Here is a 12,943-nt window from a genome sequence, read left to right on the forward strand (position 1 = left end):
AATGTCACAATATATTTTTTACTTTTTGGGATGGAGTCAGTATGGCAAGAGTCCTAGGTCAGTTTGTAGCTCCTTGATCATACCAGCAGGGGAGGAATGAAGAAACACCAGTCAAATCCAAGATTAATTTCAGGTAAATCATCAGACCAGCTAGTGTTTTGAAAATTAAACTAACGTACAGTTCCAATTTTAGACTGATGAGGAAAAGCTCAAACGCAAAGCACGTACTCTAAAACGAAGAGTCCCACAATTTTTTGACTATACAAGGACCTCATTAAGATGCACACTCCAATTCAAATTTCCACTGTAAACTCATTTAAAAGACTTTTCTGGAGCAATAAAATCAAATATTATTTAATTAAAACAAAATTTAATCCTTAACAATTCTTCTTCCACCCGCCATTGAAAAATGCTAGCTTCAGACATGCAGGAATACTTGCCAAAAATGACCAGTTAACCTTGCTCTTTTTTTTTTTAAGTTAATAGTTAAGAACATTTTTTAAAAGATAATGTAGAATTCATATCCAAAATTTTCTTTTAAATTTTATAAATCAGTAAAAAACATGTTTGGGTATGGACAAATTTCTGAAAATTCTCAAAAGTTTTTTAAAAATTGCCTATAACTGAGAAATGGATCTAGAATATATTCAACTTATTTTCTTTTTAAAAACAGATATTTACTAAGAACCACTTCCACATTCACTTTTCTTTAGGATAACCTTCATCTCTGAATTAACCTTGGTGATATAATAGCTGCTCCTGATAGCACAACAGATCACAATCTCCGCAAATTTTGTTTGCTCTTTTTGGTGCCAGGAAGAAGTCCTAGCTGAGAACTTGATTTCACAGGTTTGCCACTTGCACAGTCTCTGGAATTGTGGTAGCAGCACAGGCACTTGGTGCAAAAGTCAAAGCTACAGCTTTCACGGCTGCATGTTGCCCTCTGTAGATAGGAGTCATATTTTGCAGGTGAGCTGCAGCGACTACAAACCTTAAGGCTTTCAGTGTTTTTCAAGGTCTTGGCAGCCTATTGGGAAAATATACATTTATTTTTAGTGAAATAATCACTGGAACAAGTAAATACACAAACACCAAGTCTTCCCCCTTGTTTTATAAAAGCCTGAGTTTGTTAGTCTCCAGGGAATGTTGCAAGACCCTTGTTTTCTCCCTTCTCCCTAAGGATGAGTGAAAGAGCTGGAGAGTGGTGGTGTGGAACTCTGGTGGGGATTCTGTGGTGAGTTTAATCAACTTACTAGAGTTATACTGTTAATGAGCTATTGGATATGTACAATTTTAGGGAAACAGATCTAAGACACTTTTAAAAACATTGTCAAGGGTAACCAGAACATTGGACTAAGTCTCTCATTGCAGAGTAATAAATATATAAATAAATAAATACAAATAAGGCTGGATCCCTCAGCCCTCATCTAAAGAACATATATGATGGGGCCTCAACTACATTTACTTTCACAAGGGACAACATCCATTTAGAATTACATTCAACTTAAAACGCTGTAAATAGAACTAATTTTCAGAAGTGGTGAGCACCCACCCTCTGGAAATCAGCCCCTGTCTCCCAAAAGATGCCTCAAGTTGGGCACTCAAACAGAGGCAATCACTAATCACTCTTCAGATTACATTTCAATTTTAGTCTTATGGATTTTATGGAAAACATTATACTAGAGTTTGATGTGGAATGGCTAAAAGTAGCAGCAAAAGAACAGCAACGCTGAAAGTTATGAATGTGGGTTTACAGAAACTTTATACTTGTTTGTATTGGTGAAGTCAGTATCTAAATGTATCATCAGATGAATTAACAGATCCGCCTAACCTGGACACTTTGCCGTGGACTGTAATATTTGTAACTTATTCCAACTATGAAGCACTTGGTTAACCTCAAAATCATCTCTAAACAGGTAAAATACTGAATTTGCAGCAGCTATTAGCCAAGCAATACACCCAACTAAAATGAAGTAAGAAACTACTCTGATTTGAAAGACACCAGGCAAATGAACTGAACTGGAAAATTTGGAGGTTAGTACACTGTTGAACAGCAAAAGCCACTGGTCCTACAGTGCAGATTCAGCACATCAAGGACAACAGTCCTGTGGCCAAAGTAGGAAAAGATTAGTCTTAATTTTGAGGCAAACTATAAAGACAAAACAAGAGATACAGTTTACCACAGAAACCACACAAAACTATGCTCAATGTTCCATACAACTTGATCGGGGAGGAGTGGGGGGAGATTCAGCACATGTATTTACAATTCATCTTTAACGAGTAATTAGAATTCTCTCTTTTCACCATTTATGCTTCTTGGGAGATAGACTGGTCTGTTTAGTCAGTTTCACCATCTGGTTGACAATGCTGTTATTTGGGGAACAACATTTTTAAAACATAGTTGTCAAGAAGTTTCATTGAAACACAGATTTAGCCTAGTTTTAGAGGCATGGCTATGATCCCTTCTACACAAGATGAACTGTGTTATGAAAGGCTTCTTCAATGAAGGTTGCAGAGTAGGTGAGGCCTTACTCTTGGGTGAGTAAAGGGGCTAAGAATACAACACAAAGTTTCAGCAGTCTCATTATAAGGAACGCTAGTATGTACATTTTTTGAAAAAGAGTCTTTTTTCAATTCCATACAACTAGAAGTAAGAGAAGCATAGCACGGGCAGGCAATATACAGATTTCCTTCCACAGTTATGCTGATATACGTCAATCTTTAAAAATAAGCTAGTACAGGCCTATTAGTCATTGACTTTTCTTGAGTAGACACTGCTAGTCATGTTATATTACAAAGTGAGACAGTTCTTTGAGGGCAGGGACTGTGTCTTACTGTATGTTTGGAAAACACACTGTGCATAGATGGCAATTAGGGGGAAGCCACAAAATTACTTTTTGCTTGTGCCCTGAGCTAAGCTTTACACCCAAGTATTCTTCTTATTCAATGAAGAACATCCCATCGTATTATATAACTCCCCACCCAATTTTATACATACAGCAAAAACAGGTTCCATAATCTAAATTTGACAGTTATGCTTGGAAAGTGTTACTCGCGGTTAGAGTTGTGGTGTTCATTTTAGAAACGCGAGTTAAAAACTGCTCATGTGCTATTCTTCACAGCACATCAGTAGTTGAAAAGGAATAAAAACATCAGCATTACCTCAGAAAACTCCAGGTGTCGGCTGTAAGAACCATTTTGATTGCTCTGGTTGGATGCTTTGGATCTGGATGCTTTTTTGGATGAGCTGTTTGGAGGGGCTGCTGTCTGAACAGAAGCTAAAGCTGCTCGATACAGAACATATTCCCTTGTTACAGTATGTTCTGAGGGCTGTACACAACCATCCTGTCAAGAGGTAAAATGAGGTTAAGCTTTAACAAGGCTCCTCTTTAAGTAACAGTCAGAATAAAAATTTCACTTTGATGTAAAGTAGCTGTGTTTGTCTTTAAAATAAAGTATTGAGGTTTTCTTTGTAAACTTTTCTCTGGCTAGCAAGTCCATGGTAATTTTTTCAAACCTTGATAGTAAGCTATGTGGCTATCATTTTACCTGTACCTTTGGTGTAAGTAGCTATTCTCATTACTATTTTAAAGTAGGGCTGTCAAACGATTAAAAATATTAATTGCAATTAATCGCAAGATTAAAAAATGTGATTAATCACACTGTTAAACAATAGAAGACCAATTTAAATTTATTATAAATATATTTGGATGTTTTTCTACATTTTAAAATCTATTAATTTCAATTACAATGCAGAATACAAAGTGTAGAGTGCTCACTTTATATTGTTTTTTATCACAAATATTTGCATTGAAAAAATGATAAAAGAAATAGTATTTTTCAGGTCACCTCATACGAGTACTGTGGTACAATCTTTTTATCGTGAAAATGCAAAAGATAGTGCAATCTACAAGTCGAAGCATGAAGGGGCATAGGAGTATTCAGCATATCTGGCACATAAATGCCGGCTACAACAGTGCCATACAAACACCTATTCTCACTTTCAGGTGACATTGTAAACAAGAAACGAACAGCACTACATCCCGTAAATATAAACAAACTTATTTGTCTTAGCAACTAGCTGAACGAGAAGCAGGACTGAGCGAACTTGTAGGCTCTAACGTTTTACATTGCACTCAAAAACAAAACATTATGTAAAAAAAATAATTCTACATTTGTAAGTTGCACTTTCACAATAAAGAGATTGCACTGCAGAACTGAAAAATACTATTTCTTTTTTACAGTGCAAGTGAGCACTGTACACTTTGTATTCTGTGTTGTAATTGAAATGAATTATATTTGAAATTTGGTATCTATTATTTAAATTGATATCTATTATTGTTAACAGTGTGATTAAAACTGCAATTTATTTTTTTAATCGAGTTAATTTGTTTCGAGTTAATTGCTTGAGTTAACTGCAATTAATGGATAGCCCTATTTTAAACATCCAAGGGACAACATGGTTTAGGCCACCATTAACTTCAATAGTCTTCAATTATGCGGAACATTATTTCCAAGTTACCACAACTTTTAACCATTTAGACAAATCATGCAATTGAGACAAGAGCAAAATTTTAAAACAACAAAAATTTTTCATTAATGTTTTGTTGTGATGAATAGGAATGTTTGTATCTTTTCCACCAAAAAGTGAACTTTTAGTTCAGATTTTTCAGGTTTGCACTTCAGGTTAAAAAAAGGATGTCAACCTGAACAAGATTTCAACACCTCAGTTTAAATATCACAGGACCCAGCTCAGAGAACACATTTTCAATATATAATCAAATAATTTTTTTAAGATCTTCATCCTCAAGAGCCACAGCTAGCCCTCAGGCAACAGGTTGTATATCACTGATTCAGATTTAAAGTTATCAAATGCAGGAACTTACAGAAAGGCTTTTCACTGCTTTACTATACACTTGGAAAGCCCATTTATCTTCCTTTAGAATTTTCTTCCATGTTGGACTCACTTTAGCCACACTGTAGTGAAAACACAAACATCTTAACAACTTCTGAAAGTAAAAAATAAACTTGTTGCTCAACAATATGTCCAAGATCTAGTCCACTAATGTAAGTGTTCTCAAGAGACTGAGTCCACACCCTCCCCCTCCTCCCCGCCCCCTCTTTCAGGAGGCAGGCTACTCCATCACCTCATTACTATTTATATCTGGCAGTACTCAAAATGTCCTAGACTTGTGCAAATATAAAAGGTGACAGGGTGCCTGTCCCAATGAGCTTACCATATGAATGGAGAAGAAAATTTTTTAAAATTTTGAACAGGCAAATAAACATTGTGTCATGGTAAGGGCGGATGAGCAAATTTTGGTAGCTTTTCATGGTAGTTTTGTAGAGCTGGAGTATTATATATTATAAGTTTTCTATGAAAGATGCACATCACTACTATATAGGAACATGCATCATGTTGAGTAATGCAACTTTTTAGAATACTTTTGAAGTTATAACATAATACTAACCAATGTGCAGAAGTCAAGCTCATATGGACAGAGCAGCATCCCTTCTGCTTCCCACTAGCACTATCCCTTTCCCAATAACAAACTCCCACAAGGTTAGTAAACTTACTTTATTAAGTCCATCTCCTCAAGATGTCTTAAGATGTTTGCTAAAAGATGTCTGAGGTCCCTTTGGAAGAGTTCACCAAGAATGTCTATTGCATTTAATCCCATTTTCCTGCCAATTAGATTCCTAAGTCCAATGCTTCCCCGGGAAACAATTCTGTCCACAATAGCCCATGATTTAAGATTTCTTTTACCACTTTTTTTCAAAGTTGAGCAAACCAGTTCTTCAAAATGGGTAACTGGTAGCAAGGTTTTTTTGGAAAGCTGTGCTTGGCTTTGGTTCATGAGACAGTGATTTGGTGTGCCATATATATTTCCCGCCAGTAGTATACTGTCCTCATGTTCTGTTGGATCATTGTACTCGCTGCTCAACATAGAGGAGTAACCACTCTCCTCATTAAACCTACTGTTTTCTAATGCCTCCATTTCACAGGCACCTTCACCAAATCTGTACAATACGTGCTGGTTTTCTTTGTTATGTACAAGCCTTCCTTCAGTTTTGTGGTCAAAATTCCTGGGGGTTGCATTCTGCAGTTCACTATGCAATAGCCTCTGAGATTCTTTAACACAGTCTTTACAAGACCCTTCCTCATAATTCGAGATAGAGGATTCTTCTAGTCTTTTCTTTACTGCATCAGTCTTTAACTGTGCAAGTCCAGAACGGACATGGTTACAATTAAAATCACATTTCATTTTGGCGGAGTGGTTAAGGTTTGCTTTCATTATTTTCTGGTTTGTATCCTGCAACAAAACAAAAAAGTATTAATCCAAAACAGCATTAGCCAGAGCAAGTCAGTTGCACAGTTAATCCACATTTCTCTATGGCAAACAAGTATTGTAGGCTTCCACCTAAGTGATGAGATTCCCTGTGACAAGAGGATTCACTAATCCCTATGCTAAAAGTACACAACACCAAGAAGAAAATGTTTAAATTGGAAGACATTTACCATCATATAAATACCAGGACAACCTGCCAAACTACTTGGCTCACCTGTCCATCTAAAATTCATCCTATATAGAAATGCTCTAAGAACCTATCAATACAAGACATCCGTCCTTTCCAAACAGGCCTTTACTCTTAAAGAAAAACATTCAAATAAATGTTTGTATCAAATTTAATACTACAGAATAGATTATGATGATCTTTTTAATGAAAGAGCAAGTAAAAAAATGTATTTGAATGTTTCACCATGCATCTTACACTAATGGACAATTTGTGTCAATTTCCAGTTTTCCACAGAATACACACCTATTCTCCTATACCTTCTGAGATGTCTGGGATGGAGAGTTCTACCTTCTCACTAGCTGCTAGATAGCATAAGTGGAGAGGGGGAGCTTTCCTCTCTATCCTTACAAAAAAAAATGCTGTGAAGGAGGGAAAGGTATCACATAGCTCCGCTTCATTTCTTTTCATAGTAGATAAACTCCATTTTATAGTTTCTCTATTTCTCTCCTGCAGACATGAAACTCCAGAATATCTTGGACCATCTGGTATGTGCCTAGTCAGCCAGCTGCCCTGCATTGACTGAGTGAGCATGTGTCCCTAAGCTGAAGTTCTACTTATACTGTCTGAATTTAGTCAGAGCCAGTTCTTTTAATGGGGCTCCACAAAGACCCAAATTCCATAACTGGGAATTCCATCTATCATTTACAAAACTGACATTCACAGCACATTTGAACCACTTGACTGCAGCCAATTTGGAATGAAATGCAAAAGCTATTTTAGACCAACTCCACTATACATTTTTCAGAACAAAACTGAATAACTTCTCCAACTGAATATGCAGGAGAGTGAGTTAGTGGGCAGAATGCAATTTCCCAATTGTAATTTGGATACAATACAGGCATCACTTTTAACTCTTGCAAAAAGTGCCATCAGATCTTATTATGAATAGCTAGCTCTTCTCCAAATCCACACAAAACAGTACTTACTGAAAATAGTACTAAAAAAACCCCACGTATCTTGCCAGCTTTCAAAAGCCAAGCACAGTTGGGCCAAGTCAGTACTTGAAGGAGATCCTGGGAGAGGAAAACAACACAGTGCTGTAGAAAGTCAAGTAGGTGATTCAAAATGTGGCATTCTCTCCAGAGACAGTTCTGAATCTATACTCCAGCATGGTGTTAGGGCACTCTACTGCTTGAGTGCATGCCTTTCAGGTCCCAACCAGTGATAATTAAAATTCCAACAGCACCTTTTCATAAGAATAGAGTGTTACTCTGGATATAATTGTGCTAAAAATAATTCACTAAAACTTCCCCCCCCCCTGTCTTTTAGGATGGATATAATGGCACTCTCACTTCCTATCTTAAACGCCATGGTACAATTCAATGTATTTCCAAGCGGCCCCTAGAACAGTGGTTTTCAAACTGCAGGTCATGGCGGCTCTGGTCAGCACCGCTAACCAGGCAGGCTAGTCTCTACCTGTTCTGACACCGTGCTGCACCCCGGAAGTGGCCAGCAGCAGGTCCGGCTCTTAGGCAGGGGGACCATAGGGCTCTGCGTGCTGTCCCACCCCGAGCACTGGCTCCGCACTCCCATTGGCTGGTTTGCACCCCAACCGCAGCCCAGAGCTCCCTCCCATACCCTAAACCCCTCATTTCCAGCCCCACCCCACAGCCCTCACCCTCGCACCCCAACCTTCTGCCCCAGCACTGATCCCCTCCCACGCCCCAAACCCCTCATTCCCAGCTCTGTTGGGTCACAGGCATCAACAATTTTCTTCAACTGGGTTGACAGAAAAAGTTTGAAAACCACTGCTCTAGAAGGAACAGAGTGTTAGTGAGAGGGTTCCATGACTTAAGGAGGACAGTTGGGATGCAGCCAGAAGTCAGGCGGGCAGCCACTGAACTGGACATGCTGCTTCTTGGATATTAATTTGCCAGCAGGCAGAACCATGATAGGGGCTCCTGCACAGAGTACCAGGCCAAAGTACACTTCAGAGGCAAGGTGGAGGTGGCCCAACCCCCACCATGAGGGGGAGGAAGTGGTGGTTGAGGGGGAGGAGAAGCCACCCCAAGGCACAATTTTGTTGACTGGGGGCAGGGCATGTGTTTGGGAAGCTGAGAAGTATCCCTTAATGTTAATAGAAAGATCCCTTCATATATGTTAATGGTGCAATAGGAGGGTACCCCATGTATGCTGTGATGGATATTTCTCCTATGTGTTCATAGTGTGGGGAAGAGAAGTGATCTCCTACACACTGGGAAGAACCTGAGAAGTGTCCTTCCATGTGGTCAGAGTACAAAGGCAAAACCATCTCATGTGTTTGAGGAGACTGAGGAGTCTCCAGGATTTTTATGTGGTTACAGTCATAGGCATTTCCAGGAGTTTGGGGAAAAGGGTGTTCCATAAATTTTTGAGGTGGAGGGAAGAAGTGTCCCCTGTATATTTAGGGTGATGCATATCCTTTTTTTTGGAGTGAAATAAAAATAATTGGTTTCCTCTGTGTACTGTGAATGGGGCAACGATGTGGTTCTTGCATAGCTGAATTAGTGAAGGTGAACCCCCCCTCCGGGGTGTGGTTAGAGAAGGTGCCCCTAATGGCCTAGGTTGCAGCACAGATAAGGTCGTTGCCGCCTTCTGGGGTCACTAAGCTACATCAGCTCAGTGCATCTGTTCCTAGCGTGGTTAGTACATTGCAGGGTCTGAGAGCTGTCAATCTATTTCCATGCCTAACACCCTGTGCCTGAGCTGGGCCGCTGCCGGCAGAAGAGCCCCCAGTTCTGCCATCCTCATACTGAGGCAGGTCTTGCCTCCTCTTTCCCTCATTTTTAATCGTTTCCCCCCAAAAGGGGGCCGCGGGGCCAATCTGCCGCCAGTTTGGGCAGTGTCCCCTCCCGGCGGCATGGCCTGGACGGGCGGGAGACGGGGCGGCGCGGCTCCTCCTCAGCCTTCCTCCCGCCCGCCGAGACCCTCGGGACTGGTGCTTCCCTCGCTTGGGGGGAGCAGCGCGGGGCCCGCCATCCCGCGGCAGGGGGGGGGAACCCGAGAGGAGTGACCGGGGGGCAAGTGGCTGCAAGGCCCTGAGATGGGGGGAGGGGTGATGGGAGGCAGGCAACTCCCCAGGGACCCCCGGGCTACCCGAGTCTGTGCCACTCGGCGGCTGCCCTGGGGAAGCCCCCGCCCCACAGCACGTTCGGTTTCCCCAGCACAAGAACCGAGGCCCGGAGCTACAGCCCCGCTCCCGCCATCCATCCCCCGGCGCCCCAGCCCGGCCAAGGATGCCCGGGCACCGAGCCCGCCTTGACCCGGGACGTGTCACAGCCCCGCGGCCCACCGCCTCTGAGACGGGGGCAAGTCAAACCTCCCGCCGCTGCGGCGGCTCCTCAGCCCCGTTCCCCCCCGGTCCGGCCACAGTACCTGGACGCTGCTCCCTCCGCGCGAACCGCGGCCGGTGAGTGACTCTAGGCGGCTACCGCGCTTGCCGGGTACTTTTAAAAACTTTGAATTTGGTATCCAAAATCCCGGCGGCCAATCAGGTGCCGCCCCACGAGCTCGGCCGCCAATGGCGGGGAGGCTGTAAACGGCGGCCAATCCCGGGCCTCGCGCTGAGCCCCGCCTCCCTCGCATTTTCCCTCTTTTGAGGGAGAAGAGCGAGGCAAGCGCGAGCCCGCGCCCATGGGCGTGTCCAAAAGCAGGGAGGGAGCCTGGCAGCGCGCGCGCGCGCTCTCTTCGGGGGTGGACACGTGGAGCGCGGGAGAGAGAATGCGGCGCCGCTCCAGCAGCGGTGGCGGCTTTTCTGAACCTCCTCATTGCCGCTCTGGGTCCCAGCGCTCGCACTGCTCCATACAGTCACCCCGCGCCTGGGTTCTCTGCACTGGCTGTGCCGATCACTTTTTCAGGAGAAAGTATTTACTGCAGAGGACTGGGACATGCGGTTGCTACTGAGGTTTAGTTCTAAGTCAGGGGTCGGCAACGTTTGGCACGCGGCTCGCCAGGGTAAGCACCCTAGCGGGCCGGGCCAGTTTATTTACCTGCTGACGCGGCAGGTTCGGCCGATCGCGGCCCCCACTGGCCGCGGTTCGCCAGTGGGGGCCGCGATCGGCCGAACCTGCCGCGTCAGCAGGTAAATAAACTGGCCCGGCCCGCTAGGGTGCTTACCCTGGCGAGCCGCGTGCCAAACGTTGCCGACCCCTGTTCTAAGTTCTCTGACCATGGGTAAATCATTCCCTCATCTTTGTGTCGCAGTTTCCCCAATCTATAAAGTCGGGATAATTGTACCCCATTGGCAGCCTGTAGGGCGGCCTAGCACCTATGCAAACTCCTTGGGAACATCCCAAGGGAGATGCGGAAATGAAGGTCATTCCAAGGTGCTAGCACAAGTAGAGCAGGCTCATGTTAACCATAAGCTGCAGTGTAGTCCACTCCCACTGGAATGCTGCACAATGCAGAATTAATATTCTCTGCAACATTTTATTTTTTCCTGCAGAATTTCTTACCCCCTCGTCCCCACCACCAGCACTCCCTGGCAGGGGCAGCTGGGGCTCCCACAGCCAGAGAGCCTGAGTCTGAGAGCTGGAGCATGATGATACTGTGTTATTCTGACAAATAAGATGTGCTGAATTTTAAAATATTTGGTGCAGAATTCCCCTAGGTGTAATATTCCCTGCAAATTAATGTTTCCTGCCCCTTTATATGTTATTACACCATTTAATTATTCCCTTGAACTACAGGAGCTGCAGTTTCACTTACCCTTTGCTGTGGTTTGGTTTATGTTATGTTGTCAGGTTCCAACCTTCTCCCTCACCCCCAGTTGTGAGCTGACCAAAGTTCTTCAGTACCCCCAAATATTCAGTGTCACCTAGACAATAGTGGAACAGAGTTTAGCAGGCAGAATCCTGACTCAGCACTGGCTTGTCTAGCACTTCTAGGCTGCGCAAAATATGTTTAACAAGGATCCTCCATGTGAGCAATGTGGGATTTACTTTATTTGGAGGAAGGAGAGGATGGAACAGGTTGCCATGCTCCCCCATAATAAAACCAAAAATCCACTTGCTTTAGACTCTGCTTGCCTGGCTACTAAATAAATTTCCAAGGCTATTAGAACAATGGCAATGCTTATTCCTTTAAATACTTCTTGTCTATAAGATGCTCAGTTGCAGTGGAGAAGCAATTCAGGATTAAGTCCACCATCTGCATAAGACAAGAGTCCAGGTCTAGAAATAGGCAGCAACAAAGGATACTGGCTGTGGCCAAAGCTCTAGGTGGCAATGGAGGACATACTGTCCACGTGGGCAACTATTAGGTTTAAATAAGCCCTTCTCTTTCCAGCAGCCATTTTGTTCCTTAAGTGATCCTGTATTCTGACCTTAGTACTAGAATGGCAGGGAGGTGATTTTAAGAACTCAAGAACTTGAAGAGAATGGGGGTTGCACTTACAGATACACAATATGACCGTACTCTTCTGATTTTGCATATAAATATATCAAAACTGTGAAGAGTAGGGCTCCATTCTTGCAAAAAGTGGTGCAGATACCTAACTGAGTGTAAGTACTCCCATGACTTCAAAGGAACTAATTTAATGGGTAAAGTTAAGCTTGTGCATCACTGCTTTACAGAATAGAGCTTAGTACGAAGGCCAGCATACAGGATCATTTTAGGAAACAAAATAGCCTCTGGAAAGCCAGGTTTAAATGAGCCCTTAATTTTATACAAAGAGCTTGTATATTTACTGGTTCAAACTAGAGCAGCAAGTAAATGTAAGATAATGGAATGTAGATATAAACTCGATTATGTTTCGTTTTATAATTGCATTCCTTAATTTACAACACATTAAATTACATTTTATATATACATTATTGAAATTATGCTTTTTATAAGCAAACTCCTGCTAAGTTTGTTGCAAATACTAACTTATTTTTATTCTAATATGTTATGGTGATTTTGTTAAATAGAAATCAGAAGTAAACATTTTTACCCATAGCAAATTTTTTCCTCATTATATGACTCATTTGTTGCCTTATAGATTTTATTATACATGCAATACATGATGGTATGGTCTGGTATAAAGAGTGTGCTGATCATGAGTGTGTGTGTGTGTGTGTGTGTGGACAGTCACAATTGTTTTCAGTGTTTTGCATACCCAAATATAAAGGTAATGTTTCTCATTTATCCTCTGTTTTAACCACACAAAAAATACCAGCATATCAGAAAGGCAGAATTTTTCTTTACATAAATCATGATTTGTTCCTATACCTGGTACTGAAATAAGACTCACCGGTCTATAATTTCCAGGATTACCTATACCACCTTTAGAAAGACAGACTCAAATATAATTGCTACCCTCCAGTTCTCCAGTACAGTAGCTGATTTTAAGGAGAGAACAGGTATTTTTGTTATCAGCTAAGATACTTTATATTTAATTGGCATT

General features: G+C 42.1%; 1 protein-coding gene across 1 annotated transcript; it reads right to left on the reverse strand.

Annotated features, from left to right (window-relative positions):
- Nucleotides 1-775: 775 nt before the first annotated feature.
- On the reverse strand, nt 776-6,296 carry FBXO5 (F-box protein 5). The gene is made up of 4 exons (XM_065402113.1): nt 5,578-6,296; nt 4,887-4,977; nt 3,163-3,345; nt 776-1,027 (listed from the first exon to the last, which is right to left on the reverse strand). Exons 1-4 carry the CDS (start codon nt 6,294-6,296, stop codon nt 776-778), a joined length of 1,245 nt encoding a protein of 414 aa, XP_065258185.1.
- Nucleotides 6,297-12,943: the final 6,647 nt, after the last annotated feature.

The sequence above is a fragment of the Emys orbicularis genome, chromosome 3 (genome assembly GCF_028017835.1).
Source record: "Emys orbicularis isolate rEmyOrb1 chromosome 3, rEmyOrb1.hap1, whole genome shotgun sequence".
NCBI lineage: Eukaryota > Metazoa > Chordata > Testudines > Emydidae > Emys > Emys orbicularis.

What these genes read in the sequence shown, in the direction of transcription:
- FBXO5 (XM_065402113.1), bottom strand. Translation starts at nt 6,296, where the DNA reads ATGAAAGCAAACCTTAACCACTCCGCCAAAATGAAATGTGATTTTAAT. An exon ending in GAGGAGATGGACTTAATAAA is followed by an intron (nt 4,978 to 5,577) that starts GTAAGTTTACTA and finishes TTTTCACTACAG; the next exon opens with TGTGGCTAAAGTGAGTCCAA. An exon ending in AAGCAGTGAAAAGCCTTTCT is followed by an intron (nt 3,346 to 4,886) that starts GTAAGTTCCTGC and finishes ACCTCTTGACAG; the next exon opens with GATGGTTGTGTACAGCCCTC.